Raw genomic sequence first — 15,400 nt, 5'->3', positions numbered from 1 at the left:
CTTTTTTTGGGGTTTTTTGCTGTTAGTGTGGCATGCTCTGATGTGTGGATGATGGGTTAGAGCTGCTGGGTTGCTTTTTTTGGGGTTTTTTGCTGTTTGGGTAACATGCTCTCATGTGTGGATGATGGGTTAGAGCTGCTGGGTTGCTTTTTTGGGGTTTTTTTGCTGTTTGGGTAACATGCTCTGATGTGTGGATGATGGGTTAGAGCTGCTGGGTTGCTTTTTTGGGGGTTTTTTGCTGTTTGGGTAACATGCTCTCATGTGTGGATGATGGGTTAGAGCTGCTGGGTTGCTTTTTTGGGGGTTTTTTGCTGTTAGTGTGGCATGCTCTGATGTGTGGATGATGGGTTAGAGCTGCTGGGTTGCTTTTTTTTGGGGTTTTTTGCTGTTTGGGTAACATGCTCTGATGTGTGGATGATGGGTTAGAGCTGCTGGGTTGCTTTTTTGGGGGTTTTTTGCTGTTAGTGTGGCATGCTCTCATGTGTGGATGATGGGTTAGAGCTGCTGGGTTGCTTTTTTTGGGGTTTTTTGCTGTTTGGGTAACATGCTCTCATGTGTGGATGATGGGTTAGAGCTGCTGGGTTGCTTTTTTTGGGGTTTTTTGCTGTTTGGGTAACATGCTCTGATGTGTGGATGATGGGTTAGAGCTGCTGGGTTGCTTTTTTGGGGGTTTTTTGCTGTTAGTGTGGCATGCTCTCATGTGTGGATGATGGGTTAGAGCTGCTGGGTTGCTTTTTTTGGGGTTTTTTGCTGTTTGGGTAACATGCTCTCATGTGTGGATGATGGGTTAGAGCTGCTGGGTTGCTTTTTTGGGGTTTTTTTGCTGTTTGGGTAACATGCTCTGATGTGTGGATGATGGGTTAGAGCTGCTGGGTTGCTTTTTTGGGGGTTTTTTGCTGTTAGTGTGGCATGCTCTGATGTGTGGATGATGGGTTAGAGCTGCTGGGTTGCTTTTTTGGGGGTTTTTTGCTGTTTGGGTAACATGCTCTGATGTGTGGATGATGGGTTAGAGCTGCTGGGTTGCTTTTTTTGGGGTTTTTTGCTGTTTGGGTAACATGCTCTGATGTGTGGATGATGGGTTAGAGCTGCTGGGTTGCTTTTTTGGGGGTTTTTTGCTGTTAGTGTGGCATGCTCTCATGTGTGGATGATGGGTTAGAGCTGCTGGGTTGCTTTTTTTGGGGTTTTTTGCTGTTTGGGTAACATGCTCTGATGTGTGGATGATGGGTTAGAGCTGCTGGGTTGCTTTTTTGGGGGGTTTTTGCTGTTAGTGTGGCATGCTCTCATGTGTGGATGATGGGTTAGAGCTGCTGGGTTGCTTTTTTGGGGTTTTTTTGCTGTTTGGGTAACATGCTCTCATGTGTGGATGATGGGTTAGAGCTGCTGGGTTGCTTTTTTTGGGGTTTTTTGCTGTTAGTGTGGCATGCTCTGATGTGTGGATGATGGGTTAGAGCTGCTGGGTTGCTTTTTTTGGGGTTTTTTGCTGTTTGGGTAACATGCTCTGATGTGTGGATGATGGGTTAGAGCTGCTGGGTTGCTTTTTTTGGGGTTTTTTGCTGTTAGTGTGGCATGCTCTGATGTGTGGATGATGGGTTAGAGCTGCTGGGTTGCTTTTTTTGGGGTTTTTTGCTGTTTGGGTAACATGCTCTCATGTGTGGATGATGGGTTAGAGCTGCTGGGTTGCTTTTTTGGGGTTTTTTTGCTGTTTGGGTAACATGCTCTGATGTGTGGATGATGGGTTAGAGCTGCTGGGTTGCTTTTTTGGGGGTTTTTTGCTGTTTGGGTAACATGCTCTCATGTGTGGATGATGGGTTAGAGCTGCTGGGTTGCTTTTTTTGGGGTTTTTTGCTGTTAGTGTGGCATGCTCTGATGTGTGGATGATGGGTTAGAGCTGCTGGGTTGCTTTTTTTGGGGTTTTTTGCTGTTTGGGTAACATGCTCTCATGTGTGGATGATGGGTTAGAGCTGCTGGGTTGCTTTTTTGGGGTTTTTTTGCTGTTTGGGTAACATGCTCTGATGTGTGGATGATGGGTTAGAGCTGCTGGGTTGCTTTTTTGGGGGTTTTTTGCTGTTTGGGTAACATGCTCTCATGTGTGGATGATGGGTTAGAGCTGCTGGGTTGCTTTTTTGGGGGTTTTTTGCTGTTAGTGTGGCATGCTCTGATGTGTGGATGATGGGTTAGAGCTGCTGGGTTGCTTTTTTTTGGGGTTTTTTGCTGTTTGGGTAACATGCTCTGATGTGTGGATGATGGGTTAGAGCTGCTGGGTTGCTTTTTTGGGGGTTTTTTGCTGTTAGTGTGGCATGCTCTCATGTGTGGATGATGGGTTAGAGCTGCTGGGTTGCTTTTTTTGGGGTTTTTTGCTGTTTGGGTAACATGCTCTCATGTGTGGATGATGGGTTAGAGCTGCTGGGTTGCTTTTTTTGGGGTTTTTTGCTGTTTGGGTAACATGCTCTGATGTGTGGATGATGGGTTAGAGCTGCTGGGTTGCTTTTTTGGGGGTTTTTTGCTGTTAGTGTGGCATGCTCTCATGTGTGGATGATGGGTTAGAGCTGCTGGGTTGCTTTTTTTGGGGTTTTTTGCTGTTTGGGTAACATGCTCTCATGTGTGGATGATGGGTTAGAGCTGCTGGGTTGCTTTTTTGGGGTTTTTTTGCTGTTTGGGTAACATGCTCTGATGTGTGGATGATGGGTTAGAGCTGCTGGGTTGCTTTTTTGGGGGTTTTTTGCTGTTAGTGTGGCATGCTCTCATGTGTGGATGATGGGTTAGAGCTGCTGGGTTGCTTTTTTTGGGGTTTTTTGCTGTTTGGGTAACATGCTCTCATGTGTGGATGATGGGTTAGAGCTGCTGGGTTGCTTTTTTGGGGGTTTTTTGCTGTTAGTGTGGCATGCTCTCATGTGTGGATGATGGGTTAGAGCTGCTGGGTTGCTTTTTTTGGGTAACATGCTCTGAATTGGGGATGATGGGCTTCATTTGCTGCTTTGATTTCTTCATGGCTGTGCTGTTTTCAAAGTGTGGTGTGAGACTTTTAACACTTTGGCTATGGTCACATGTGGCCAGAGACTCTCACCATAGGGTGGCATTTTCTTATTTGGGGTTTTTGGCCTTATGGGCTTGTGTTCTTGTGTGCTTTGGCCATGGCTGTGATGATTTGAGAGTGTGGGGTGGGACTTTTGCAAGTTTGGCCTTGCTTTGATGTGGGCCAGACAGTGTGACTTTGGGGTTGCATTTTCAGATTTTGGGTTTCTGGCCTATGGGCTTGTGTTCTTGTGTGCTTTGGCCATGGCTGTGATGATTTGAGAGTGTGGGGTGGGACTTTTGCAAGTTTGGGCCAGAGAGTGTGACCATGGGGGTGGGGGTGGTTTCCAATTGTGGCTTTTGCTCAGTGCCTGTTCCTTTTGTCCTTTTTAGGCTTGAGCTACAGTATGGCTCCCAAGCCAAGCGGTGAGAAGAAGAAGAGGGCTCCCTTGTCCTTGGAGGACAAGAAGGACATCATTGCCAAGCACGAGAGGGGCGTGCGCTTGGTGGACATTGCCAAGGAGTATGGACGCAACCCATCGACGATTGGCACTGTCCTCAAGCAGAAGGAGGCCATCAGAGCTGTTGTGGCTCCAGCGAAAGGCGTGACGACCATCGCCAAGCAGAGGACACCGAAGCATGAGGAGATGGAGCGCCTGCTTCTCCTCTGGATCAAGGAAAAGGAGCGAGTCGGGGACACTGTGACCACCTCGGTCATCTGCGAGAAGGCCACCGCCATCTACGAAGACCTGGCCAGCAAGGAGGCAGGCGAAGGAACTTCTTCGCAGGAGGAGCCAGCCACCCCGGACTTCAAAGCATCACGTGGCTGGTTCGACAGGTTCAAGAGGAGGACCGGGATCCACTCTGTCGTCCGTCACGGCGAGGCGTCCAGCGCAGACCACCAGGCCGCTGAAGCATTCGTCGTCGCGTTCAAGGCCATGGTGGAGGAGGAAGGCTACGTCCCGCAGCAAGTCTTCAACTGCGACGAGACGGGCCTCTTCTGGAAGAAGATGCCTCGCCGCACCTACATCACCCAGGAGGAGAGGAGACAGCCAGGCCACAAGCCAATGAAGGACCGCTTCACACTTGCGTTGTGTGCCAATGCCAGCGGGGACTGTAAGGTCAAGCCCCTGTTGGTGTACCACTCCGAGAATCCCAGGGCGTTCAAGGCACACAACATCCAGAAGGACAGGTTGCCAGTGATGTGGCGCTCCAATGGCCGCGCATGGGTGACACGCCTCCTTTTCGTCGAGTGGATCAACAGTGTCTTCGCCCCGACAGTGAAGCGGTACCTGGAGGAAGAAGATTTGCCCCTGAAGTGCCTCCTCCTCTTGGACAATGCTCCTGCGCACCCGCATGGCCTGGAGAAGGACATCCTCGCGGAGTTCTCCTTCATCAAGGTCCAGTTTCTGCCACCCAACACGACCTCCCTCTTGCAACCCATGGACCAGCAGGTGATCGCCAACTTCAAGAAGCTGTACACCAAGCACCTCTTCAAGCGTTGCTTCGATGTGACCGAGAGCACACAGCTGACCCTTCGTGAGTTCTGGAAGCAGCATTTTGACATCGTGGTGTGCTTAAAGATGGTGGACTTGGCCTGGCAGGAGATCACCAGGCGCAACCTGATTGCTGCGTGGAGGAAGCTGTGGCCTGATGCTTCTTCCTTGGAAGGGTCACAGTCCGAGGGTGCTGAGCCAGGTGAAGAGGAAGAGGTGCACGAGATCGTCTCCATCGCGAGGTCCCTGGGACTCGACGTGGACAACGAGGACGTGGAGGAACTCATCGAGGAGCACAACGAGGACCTGACAACAGAGGACCTGAAGGCCTTGGCGGCGATGCAACACTCGGCCGTGGATGAAGACGTGCTCCATTTCGACAGGGGCCAGGAGGAGGAGGCTGCGGGGGCATCTCTGCCAACGGCAGAAATTAAAGACATTTTGCGGCAATTCCACAATGTGGCTTCCTTTGTGGAGAAGCACCACCCTGAGCAGGTGCTCACCAGCCATGCCATTGCCCATTTTGATAATGTCTGCCTTAGCCATTTTAAGAACCTGCTTAAGGGCCGGCAAAAGCAGACATCCTTGGACCAGTTCTTCCCTAGAGCGGGAGAACCGTCTTCCAAGAAGGCAAAAGGTGACCCTTAAAAAAAAGGTGACCCTAAAAAAAAACACCAAATTCTTTTTTAAAAAATGGTTAACTTTGTTAAATTGGTGGCATTGGCTGAATTGGTTAAATTGCTTGAATTGGATAAATTGGCTGAAGTGGTTAAATTGCTTGAATTGGATAAATTGGCTGAAGTGGTTAAATTGCTTGAATTGGTTTAAATTTGGCTTTTTGGGTTGCCCCTCTCCTCCTCCTCCTCCTCCTGCCTCACTCCGAGATGCCAGGACCAGATGCCAAGACCAGCAAAGATAAGAAAAACACTTTTGTATGGTCATGGGTGTGATGATTTCAAAGTGTGAGATGTGTTTGGCCTTGATTTGATGTGGGCCAGAGAGTGTGACCTTGGGGTGGCATGTTCAGATTTGGGGTTTCTGGCCTTTGGGTTTGGGTTCTGGGGTGGTATGGTCATGGGTGTGATGATTTGAGAGTGTGGGATGTGAGGTTTGCATGTTTGGCCTTGACTTGATGTGGGCCAGAGAGTGTGACCATGGGGTTGCTTTTTTAGATTTGGGGTTGCTTTGGTCATGGCTATGATGATTTGAGAGCTCCTCCTCCTCCTTCTCCTGCCTCACTCTGATGCCAAGACCAGCAAAGATAAGAAAAACACTTTTTTTCTTTATCCTTTAGAATGGCCCTTACCATGGGGATGCATGTTCAGATTTGGGGTTTCTGGCCTTTGAGTTTGGGTTCTGGGGTGGCATGGTCATGGGTGTGATGTTTTCAAAGTGTGAGATGTGTTTGGCCTTGATTTGATGTGGGCCAGAGAGTGTGACCTTGGGGTGGCATGTTCAGATTTGGGGTTTCTGGCCTTTGAGTTTGGGTTCTGGGGTGGCATGGTCATGGGTGTGATGATTTCAAAGTGTGAGATGTGAGGTTTGCATGTTTGGCCTTGATTTGATGTGGGCCAGAGAGTGTGACCTTGGGGTGGCATGTTCAGATTTGGGGTTTCTGGCCTTTGAGTTTGGGTTCTGGGGTGGCATGGTCATGGGTGTGATGTTTTCAAAGTGTGAGATGTGTTTGGCCTTGATTTGATGTGGGCCAGAGAGTGTGACCTTGGGGTGGCATGTTCAGATTTGGGGTTTCTGGCCTTTGAGTTTGGGTTCTGGGGTGGCATGGTCATGGGTGTGATGATTTCAAAGTGTGAGATGTGAGGTTTGCATGTTTGGCCTTGATTTGATGTGGGCCAGAGAGTGTGACCTTGGGGTGGCATGTTCAGATTTGGGGTTTCTGGCCTTTGAGTTTGGGTTCTGGGGTGGCATGGTCATGGGTGTGATGTTTTCAAAGTGTGAGATGTGTTTGGCCTTGATTTGATGTGGGCCAGAGAGTGTGACCTTGGGGTGGCATTTTCAGATTTGGGGTTTCTGGCCTTTGAGTTTGGGTTCTGGGGTGGCATGGTCATGGGTGTGATGTTTTCAAAGTGTGGGCATCGATTTTTGCATGTTTGGCCTTGATTTGATGTGGGCCAGAGAGTGTGACCTTGGGGTGGCATTTTCAGATTTGGGGTTTCTGGCCTTTGAGTTTGGGTTCTGGGGTGGCATGGTCATGGGTGTGATGTTTTCAAAGTGTGGGCATCGATTTTTGCAAGTTTGGCCTTGATTTGATGTGGGCCAGAGAGTGTGACTTTGGGGTGGCATTTTCAGATTTGGGGTTTCTGGCCTTTGAGTTTGGGTTCTGGGGTGGTTTGGTCATGGCTGTGATGTTTTCAAAGTGTGGGCATCGATTTTTGCAAGTTTGGCCTTGATTTGATGTGGGCCAGAGAGTGTGACTTTGGGGTGGCATTTTCAGATTTGGGGGTTCTGGCCTTTGAGTTTGGGTTCTGGGGTGGTTTGGTCATGGCTGTGATGATTTGAGAGTGTGGGGTGGGACTTTTGCAAGTTTGGGCCAGAGAGTGTGACCATGGGGTTGCTTTTTTAGATTTGGGGTGCTTTGGTCATGGGTGTGATGATTTGAGAGCTCATCCTCCTCCTCCTGCCTGACTCTGAGATGCCAGAACCATCAAAGAGAGAAAAAAACTTTTTTTCTTTATCCTTTAGAAAGTTTAGAATGGACCTGTCAGTCATTGTTAAGATCCTTAGAAAGTTTAGAATGGACCTGTCAGTCATTGTTAAGATCCTTAGAAAGTTTAGAATGGACCTGTCAGTCATTGTTAAGATCATTAGAAAGTTTAGAATGGACCTGCCAGTCATTGTTAAGATCCTTAGAAAGTTTAGAATGGACCTGCCAGTCATTGTTAAGATCATTAGAAAGTTTAGAATGGACCTGCCAGTCATTGTTAAGCTCTTTAGTGCCTCAGGCAACTTTGTATTACATTGTATTGTAGGGTACTTAGCTTAATAGGCCTCTATTGTGACTTTGTTTTGACTTGCAGGTTCAGTCTGAGGTCATGGAACGCATTAGTTATTTTCAATGGGAAAAGCGCTTCGGGTTACGAAATTTTCGGCTTACGAAAGGAATAGCGGAACGAATTAATTTCGTAACCCGGGGTACCAGTGTATATATATTTGTTATATCAAGTGCAACATATTCAGCAGTGTGCATCTTTTTAAAAAATATTCAAGGAAAAATGAAGAAATTGTGATTTTAACAACAGATCCATTCAGAAACAATGCACACAAATGTACATGCCTCAATTTCTATGTGGCTTTAGCAAGAAGAGGGAGGAGGTAGATACCTCATGCTCCTGCTATGACTGACATAGACAAACACAGCAGTTAAGCTTAGAGAAATAGTCTCATCTGCAAAAATGAAATAATTATTTTGGCCAGTGTCTAAATGGGAAGGAGGCCATGATGATGGGAGGGCATGGATTACATCTGTAAAGTAATTCATGTCTCATCCAGCCCTAGAGCTAGAGCTTCTCCACCTGGGACATAAAGCAGGCCCTCCCCCCCTCCTCTGTGTGAAAGAGAAGTCAAATTCTCATCAGTCATGATGACATAGCATGAAAAATTTGCATTCCTGCATTTAAAAATCTGAGGAGTCCTGAATCCTGTTGGTTAACCCTAGAGAGCAGACCCACTGAAACCATAAGTGACTGGTGAGTTAACATATAGATAAATCCAAATGATTCAGTGATTCTACTCTGATCAGGACTAGGCACAAGATAGAGGCTAGGATTTAGTTCTGCATGTGGCTGGAACAGGATATTCCCAAGACAAGATGGACAGGCAACAGTGTGGAAAATGGGCACTCTCCACATGGGCAAAGACACTATCAGAATTGTGACTTCTCTGCGTGCAGAAGGCTGCCATGGGAATTGGGTGCTCCCTTTCCATCAGCTCAATCCTGGGAGAAGGGCTGGATCCCATGGAAGGGGAATAACCTGAGAAGAGAGAGCTCCTTTCCTGCCCTTCCTGACGAGGGGCCTCCCTGGGGAAGGGCCATTTGTAGACCCATTCCACCCAGAGCAACACTGAAGCATAGAGAGTTCTGCTGGTTTGGCCACTGGGAGAATGAGGAACCACCAGGCCAGACAGCCTGACCCAGCAAAACCCTCTATGCTCCAGTGTTGCTCCGAATGGAATCAGACTACAACTGGCCATTCAGTGACCCAGATCCTACCATACAGTTGTGGAAGCCATCCCGCATGGCCATTCCATGCCTGGTGAGAGTGTTGGTGTGAGGTATTAGAGAAGCATCCAGCTGTGTTTCTGTAGTCAGAAGCAAAATGAAGAAATCTTCCTCTGAGGGCATTGTGGACCTCTGCAGGTTTCAGCAGATAATGCACTCATTTCACATCCAGCTATGAGGACATAGTCAGGACCCTTTCCAATTCCCCATCCCCTGATCCCCAGCTACTCTCACAAGGCATGGAGTAAGTGTTGTGTAGGGGAGCTGCAGTGAGTCTGTGCTAGGTCCAGGGGGTTTTGTTTGGTGCAGAGGGAGGAAGGGGATGCTCACCTCTACATCGGCCCAAAGGAGGCATATGTTACCTGCATATGTCATCAGCAGGATGCTGTTCTCTGTGTCTTTGACTGCTGCAGGGTTTCTTGCTAAACCAAGCCTTACCCTGGTCTCTTTTCTCAGGAACTTCATCGCGATCCCCTTGTACACAGCGTTGGGACATTGTTTGCTGGAAGTGACCAAAGTGCAGGGCCACCAGGATCCCCCTGCCCACCTGATGGCCAACACAAATGCCAAGCAGACGGAGCTGGGCTCCAACAGAAAGAGGCTGCCGAGGGTTAACAGCTCTTTGGTAAGTTGCCATCCTGACTATTCGTTTTATATGTGTCTGGGCTGGATCATGAAAGCAAGCGGAGAAGATACTGTCCCAGTTTGGCGGAGAGAGTCCTGGTTAATCCTCTGTCTCCTCATTTATTCAGGGGCTTAGGAAATGTCCTATTTCACTCTCCTCCTCCCATTTCCTCCTTTCTCCTCAGGTCAGTTCAGTTGTTGCAAAGTGCATTCCAGGTTCAAAAGAGTCTACAGCCCATCAATGCAAAAGAGGGGAGAGGGGAGGAGAGAAGGGGGCATGGTCTTGCCCTTGCCAGGAATCTGAGCTAAAAGCAAAATGCTGTACCCTTTCTCGCTTGTGTGATCTTTATCATTAACAACTTTGGCCATCTTGACCCACTTCTGGTGTTGCTTGTCCACATGTGTGGTGCTTTCCCCATCTGTGAAATGCTGGATGATATGGAAGAATATCTCTGGACTTAAATTGAGGGTGGGCCCAGTGGCCCTGAAGCCCAGAGTACTCCCCAGAACTGTTATTAAAAATGAAATTTGCCTCTGAAATTAGGTGAAATATGGCTAAATGAAAACTAATATACATGTTGGAATAGCCAGTATGTTAATCAATCAATAATATTCCAGAAATGGCCGAAATTATATTGTTTATCATATTGTATATTATATTGAAAGGATTCGAGACAAACTGGATCTCAAAGGCTGTAGCTTTTTGCTTTCTTGCAGAATTTAAAGTTTATTTCCTGGACTGAATTCTGAAGTGTTGAAATAATATTTGCAATGCACCATGTGCTTTCCTCCCCTTTTGCAGGTGACCTTTGCGGATGTGGCTGTATATTTCACTGAGGAGGAATGGAAACTGTTAACGAAGAAACAGAGACTGATGTACAGTTATGTGATGATGGAGAATTATGGAAATGTAGCCTCTGTGGGTAAGGAACCTGAATCCATTTCACTTCCTTTGAAGACTGAGGGCCCTTTCATAATTCACTGTCAGAGTGCTATTATTCCACTTTAGAATTATAAAATCAAAGAGTTGAAATAGACCACAAGGACCATCCGGTTCAATATTCTGCCATGCAGGAATAGACATTCAAAGCACCCCCAAGAGATGGCCATCCAGCCTCTGTTTAAAGACCTCCAAAGAAAGAGACTCCACCAAACTCTGAGGGAGTATATTCCACTTTTGAAGAGCTCTTACTATCAGGAAGTTCCTCCTAAGGTTTAAGTGGAATCTCTTGTCCCTGTGGCTTGCATCCATTGTGCCATGTCCATTAATTTGAAATTAATAATAATAATAACCATAATGCGATGCCACCATGCTCTGATGGAGTATATTCCACTGTTGAATAGCTCTTATTGTCAGGAAGTTCCTCCTAATATTTTGGTGGAACCTTTTTTCCTGTGGCTTGTGTGATCGAGTTTGGATTTATATAAATTTTGGGTACCAAGCGATCAAAAATCATGACGCCTGACTGACCCCATCACAGCCGCCATTATCCCAAAAGCGAGCTGACCACGTAGCCAGACAAGCCTAGCAGGCCATGGCTAAAGCAGAAAGGTAGATTTAAACCTTTAAAACCAGTTCTGGGAGTTGCCATTGTCGCAGGCAACCTGAATGAGGACAAAGGAAGTTTGCCTCACCTATTGATGGTATTAAGTACCCAGCCATCTACATAGTACTCTTCTCCCAAAGAAGTGGCAGACCCTTTTGTGTATCCATTGTTTAACTTTAGTCTTAGTCAATACTGTAGATAGCCATGAAGACCTTTGTTCCGCAGGTAGTTATAGCCTGAGGTTACGTTTCGCAGTATAAATAAGATCCAGATTCCAGCCCTCCTTTGGGCTTTGTGAGCTACAGATCCGGAGCTCTCTTGGGCACTGTTCCCTGCTGAAATCACTTAGGCAAGCCAAAGCCCACTGTCTCTTTCGGGCCTCTTGTTAGCTTAGCCCGCTGGAACTTAGCTCCTAGCCATCGCGGTTGCCGCTTGCTTTCTGTTCCCCGCTGCCGTGTTCACTTACCAACATCCCTCACATCTGTCGCTTGGAGAAGACTCCTAAGGTAAATATTTCAACGGTGCCTCTATCCTTTCTCCTTTACCCCCAACTCTTCCCCTCCCTTGCTTTAGCATTGAATGTGCGTGTGCGTGTGTGATCCCTTTTTGGTTGTGTGGCTTTATTAAATGTTTATATTTTATTTGCAACTCATTGACATTGCAATCTCTGTTTCTTGGGGTTGGTCTATATGACCTCTGGTATACACATAGGGACCCAATCCGCTGCGTGCGTTGTTAGGACACACCTCTTGTAAATGTGAGCTAATTAAATTCCCCTGATTCGATCCTTCCTAACTCTTGCGTCCATTGTTCTGTGTCCTTTGTTCTAGAGCAGCAGAAAGCAAGCTTGCTCCATACTCAGTATCTCTTCAAATACTTGAACAGGGCTGTCATATCCACTCTTAACCTTCTCTTCTCCAAGCTAAACGTATCCAGCTCCCTAAGTCATTCCTCAGAGAGCATGGTTTCCAGACCATTCACCATTTTGGTTTCCTTCCTCTGGACATGCTCCAGTTTCTCAACATCTGTTTGAATTGTGGTGCCCAGAACTGGACACAGAATCATTGCAAGTGAGCCCTGACCAAAACAGAATAGAGTGGAACTATTACTTCCCTTGATCTTGACACTATACTCCTATTGATACAGCCTAGGATCACATTGGCCTTTTTAGCTGCTGCATCACACTGTTGACACATGTTCAACTTGTGCTCTACTACCATTCCTAGTTCCCTTTCACACATAATTTAATTGTCATAACAACTTCCTGTGGAATCTTGGAATTTCTAGTTTTAGTGAGGCACTATTGTTCTCCACTTTGTAAGGATTCTCAATATCCAATCCTAAACTGCCAATTCTGGAATTTTGTGGGAAGGAGCCATGGAGATTAATGCCTTTTGCCCCTAAATGGTCCTCAGCCCATTCCTGAGCAAGTTTCCTGGCTTTTGTGGCCCCTCTTCCAGCCTTTTGAGGCTCTGGAGAGGCTTCATGGGGAAAAAGGCCTCCCTTGGCCCTGCAATGGATCAGAGAGGGCCCAACAGTGGCAAAATGGCCTCCACTTCCACAAAGGGATGCTGTGGGATATTGAGGGGCAAAACATTATACCATATTTTTAGGCAACACAATTTGGGGTTTCCCCTGAGATCCCCTGGGGTCCAATGTGACCACCCCACTTCCCAACAGTAGTTCATCCCTGTCTTAGAGATGGCTTAAGGTTGTTTTAAGGCTCATCCCTCACACTTGACCCTCACTAATATCAGAAACCAGGTCCCAGACTCCTTGTTCTGCCTTTCCTAATGCATTAGTTGTATAATGATTGTCTTGCCTTTCTCAAGAAATGAGCCTCAAAGTGTCCCTTTTGTGCATCACACTCTGTGGATGTGTATCTGTGATAGAGAGATGGAGGCAATGTGAAAAACAGAAAGGCAGGGAAGAGATGCTGAAGGTCAAATCGTAAAGGAGTGCAGATGGGCAAGAGGCAGGGTTGGAGAGCGGAGGGAGAAAAGGAAGGGGATCAGGCCTCTGGGAGCCAGGAGGGGAAGGCAGGAGCAAAGCCAGGATCGCCTAGCTTGAAAAACACACAAAGCATCACAAGAAGTAATTTGCATTGTAGCAATAAGGGTAAACATCAATCCATAAAATGAAATCCTAAACCTGGCAGGTAAAAATTGTCCCAAATAACTTTGAGAAATATAGACTTAAAATAGTGGCTTTGGCACGGTTGCTTAGAAAGTTGTATCCTAATCGAGTATCTCCCAAGCTGAGTTATATAACATTTCAAGCAGAATACAAGCTGCACATGGCGTGTTTATAGTGTTTATAGTGGCAACCCACTCATTAACTTCAAACTTCTAAAATGATTCATATAAAACAGAACAGTCAAATGGATATAGTGCAGAAAACACCGTATACAATCCTATTAATTCCAAAATGGAAGTTGTATAAAAATGTAATAGCCTGACTCTTGGTCATAATTATTTCAAGATATTACATGGGTGTTTCTACATCTGTTCAAAAAAAAATCTGCTACAAATGATCGCAGATGCACAATATCTGGCAACTTTAACAGTTACCTGCTCCTAATAATACAATTATTTGCAAGCTCTCCTCTCCGACTTCCATCAACTTCACCATCCCTTGTACACACAACTCTAATCCACACCAATCCACATGTGAGCTGTATACTGTATTGGTTGTGAGTCATCTCCTGGTGCCACACAGCATGAAGGGACCTCTGCAGTTAGCTTCCATCATGCCTTGGTCTCTGACTCAGGACTTTATGGCAGTCTCACAGGATATAATGCCACTTGCCAATCAAAATATTTCTCCACATGTTTAATAGAATATTTTTGCAACATTCCTTTTTCTGACTATCTGCTTCCAGTGATTCCCTTAAGTCCCCCTCCAATCTCTTCTTTGTTAACTCCTATAAATAAGGATACAATTGTTCCATGGATTTAGGGGCATAAGTAGTACGGTCTTCCTTGGGTTACTAACAGAAACTCTCTTAATTTAATCTCTAATAAGGAGGGGTTAATGAGGGCTAAATCATGGGTAACACCCTCCTCTCTTAACGCTGATTTTCAGTCTTATCTGTCACTGTGCTTCTTTACAGAAAAATATTTGAGTCATGAGAGAATCCACACAGGAAAGAAGTCACATAAATGCCAGCATTGTGGGAGACATTTTGCTTACAAGTCAATCCTTGTCATGCATCGAAGGGTCCATACAGGAGAGAAGCCATACAAATGCCAGCATTGTGGGAAATGTTTTTCTCAGAAGTCAAACCTAGAGACACATCAGAGAGTCCACACAGGGGAGAAGCCATACAAATGCCAGCATTGTGGGAAAGGTTTTCCTCAGAAGTCAAGCCTTGTGAAACATCAGAGAGTCCACACAAGAGAGAAGCCATACAAATGCCAGCATTGTGGGAAATGTTTTTATATGAAGTCAGTCCTAGTGGCACATCAGAGAGTCCACACAGGAGAGAAGCCATACAAATGCCAGCATTGTGGGAAATGTCTTTCTATGAAGTCACACCTAGTGAGACATCAAAGAGTCCACACTGGAGAGAAGCCATACAAATGCCAGCATTGTGGGAAATGTCTTTCTCAGAAGTCAGACCTAGTGACACATCAGAGAGTCCATACAGGAGAGAAGCCATACAAATGCCAGCATTGTGAGAAATGTTTTATTTCGAAGTCAAACCTAGTGACACATCAGAGAGTCCACACTGGAGAGAAGCCATACAAATGCCAGCATTGTGAGAAAAGTTTTCCTCAGAAGTCACACTTAGTGACACATCAGAGAGTCCACACAGGAGAGAAGCCATACAAATGCCAGCATTGTGGCAATTTTTTTTCTCGCAAGTCATTCCTAGTGACACATCAGAGAGTCCACACTGGAGAGAAGCCATAGAAATGCCAGCATTGTGGGAAATGTTTTTCTCAGAAGTCAGACCTAGTGAGACATCAAAGAGTCCACACTGGAGAGAAGCCATAAAAATGCCAGCAGTGAACTAACATTATTTTTGTCAATAAGGAATACAAAAAATATATTTGCAATCCTGCTGTGCTAAGAAAAGGCCCTTGTGATTTTGTTTTTCTGTCCATATGTCTGTTTATGTTTTAAAATTGTATTTTGTTAGATTTAGGTTTTAATTGCTAATAGAATAGATAATTGTTTCAGGTTGTAACTTTGGCTGGGGATTGTGGTTCGTGGTATAAGTTAGCTAAATGGGGGCTGGGATTTGTTGCAGTTGGTTAGAATAGTTTTGGGAATGATAGCGTTTGAAATTTGTGGGATGTTGGCTGAAGAAAGTGGAGGCTGATATTAACAGGAAGGTGGCTAGTTTCTGGGAATGGCAAAGGGGGGCTTGTTACCTGTGGGGCCTAGACTGTGGGAATTGAAGGTGGGGGCTAGGTTTTAAGAGGGTGGAGTTTTAGGTTTGGGGGTTTTAATGTATTGTTTGGATTGGAGTGGGCAGT

The 15,400-nt window shown here is 46.1% G+C and overlaps 1 protein-coding gene across 1 annotated transcript in view; it reads left to right on the top strand.

Annotated features, from left to right (window-relative positions):
• LOC149290525 (uncharacterized) overlaps positions 1 to 15,024 on the top strand; it is a 28,470-nt gene extending 13,446 nt beyond the window's left edge. The window contains exons 2-4 of the mRNA XM_089489363.1: positions 9,202 to 9,370; positions 10,172 to 10,292; positions 14,029 to 15,024. Of these exons, the coding sequence (XP_089345489.1) occupies positions 9,202 to 9,370; positions 10,172 to 10,292; positions 14,029 to 14,831 (1,093 nt within the window). The 3' untranslated portion in view covers positions 14,832 to 15,024. The remainder of the gene's footprint in view (positions 1 to 9,201; positions 9,371 to 10,171; positions 10,293 to 14,028) is intronic.
• The last annotated feature ends 376 nt before the right edge of the window (positions 15,025 to 15,400 follow it).

The sequence above is a fragment of the Sceloporus occidentalis genome, unplaced genomic scaffold (assembly GCF_023333645.1).
Source record: "Sceloporus occidentalis isolate IW3139 unplaced genomic scaffold, rSceOcc1.0.p SCAF_39, whole genome shotgun sequence".
Lineage (NCBI taxonomy): Eukaryota > Metazoa > Chordata > Lepidosauria > Squamata > Phrynosomatidae > Sceloporus > Sceloporus occidentalis.
This window is presented reverse-complemented; position numbering and strand designations above follow the sequence as displayed.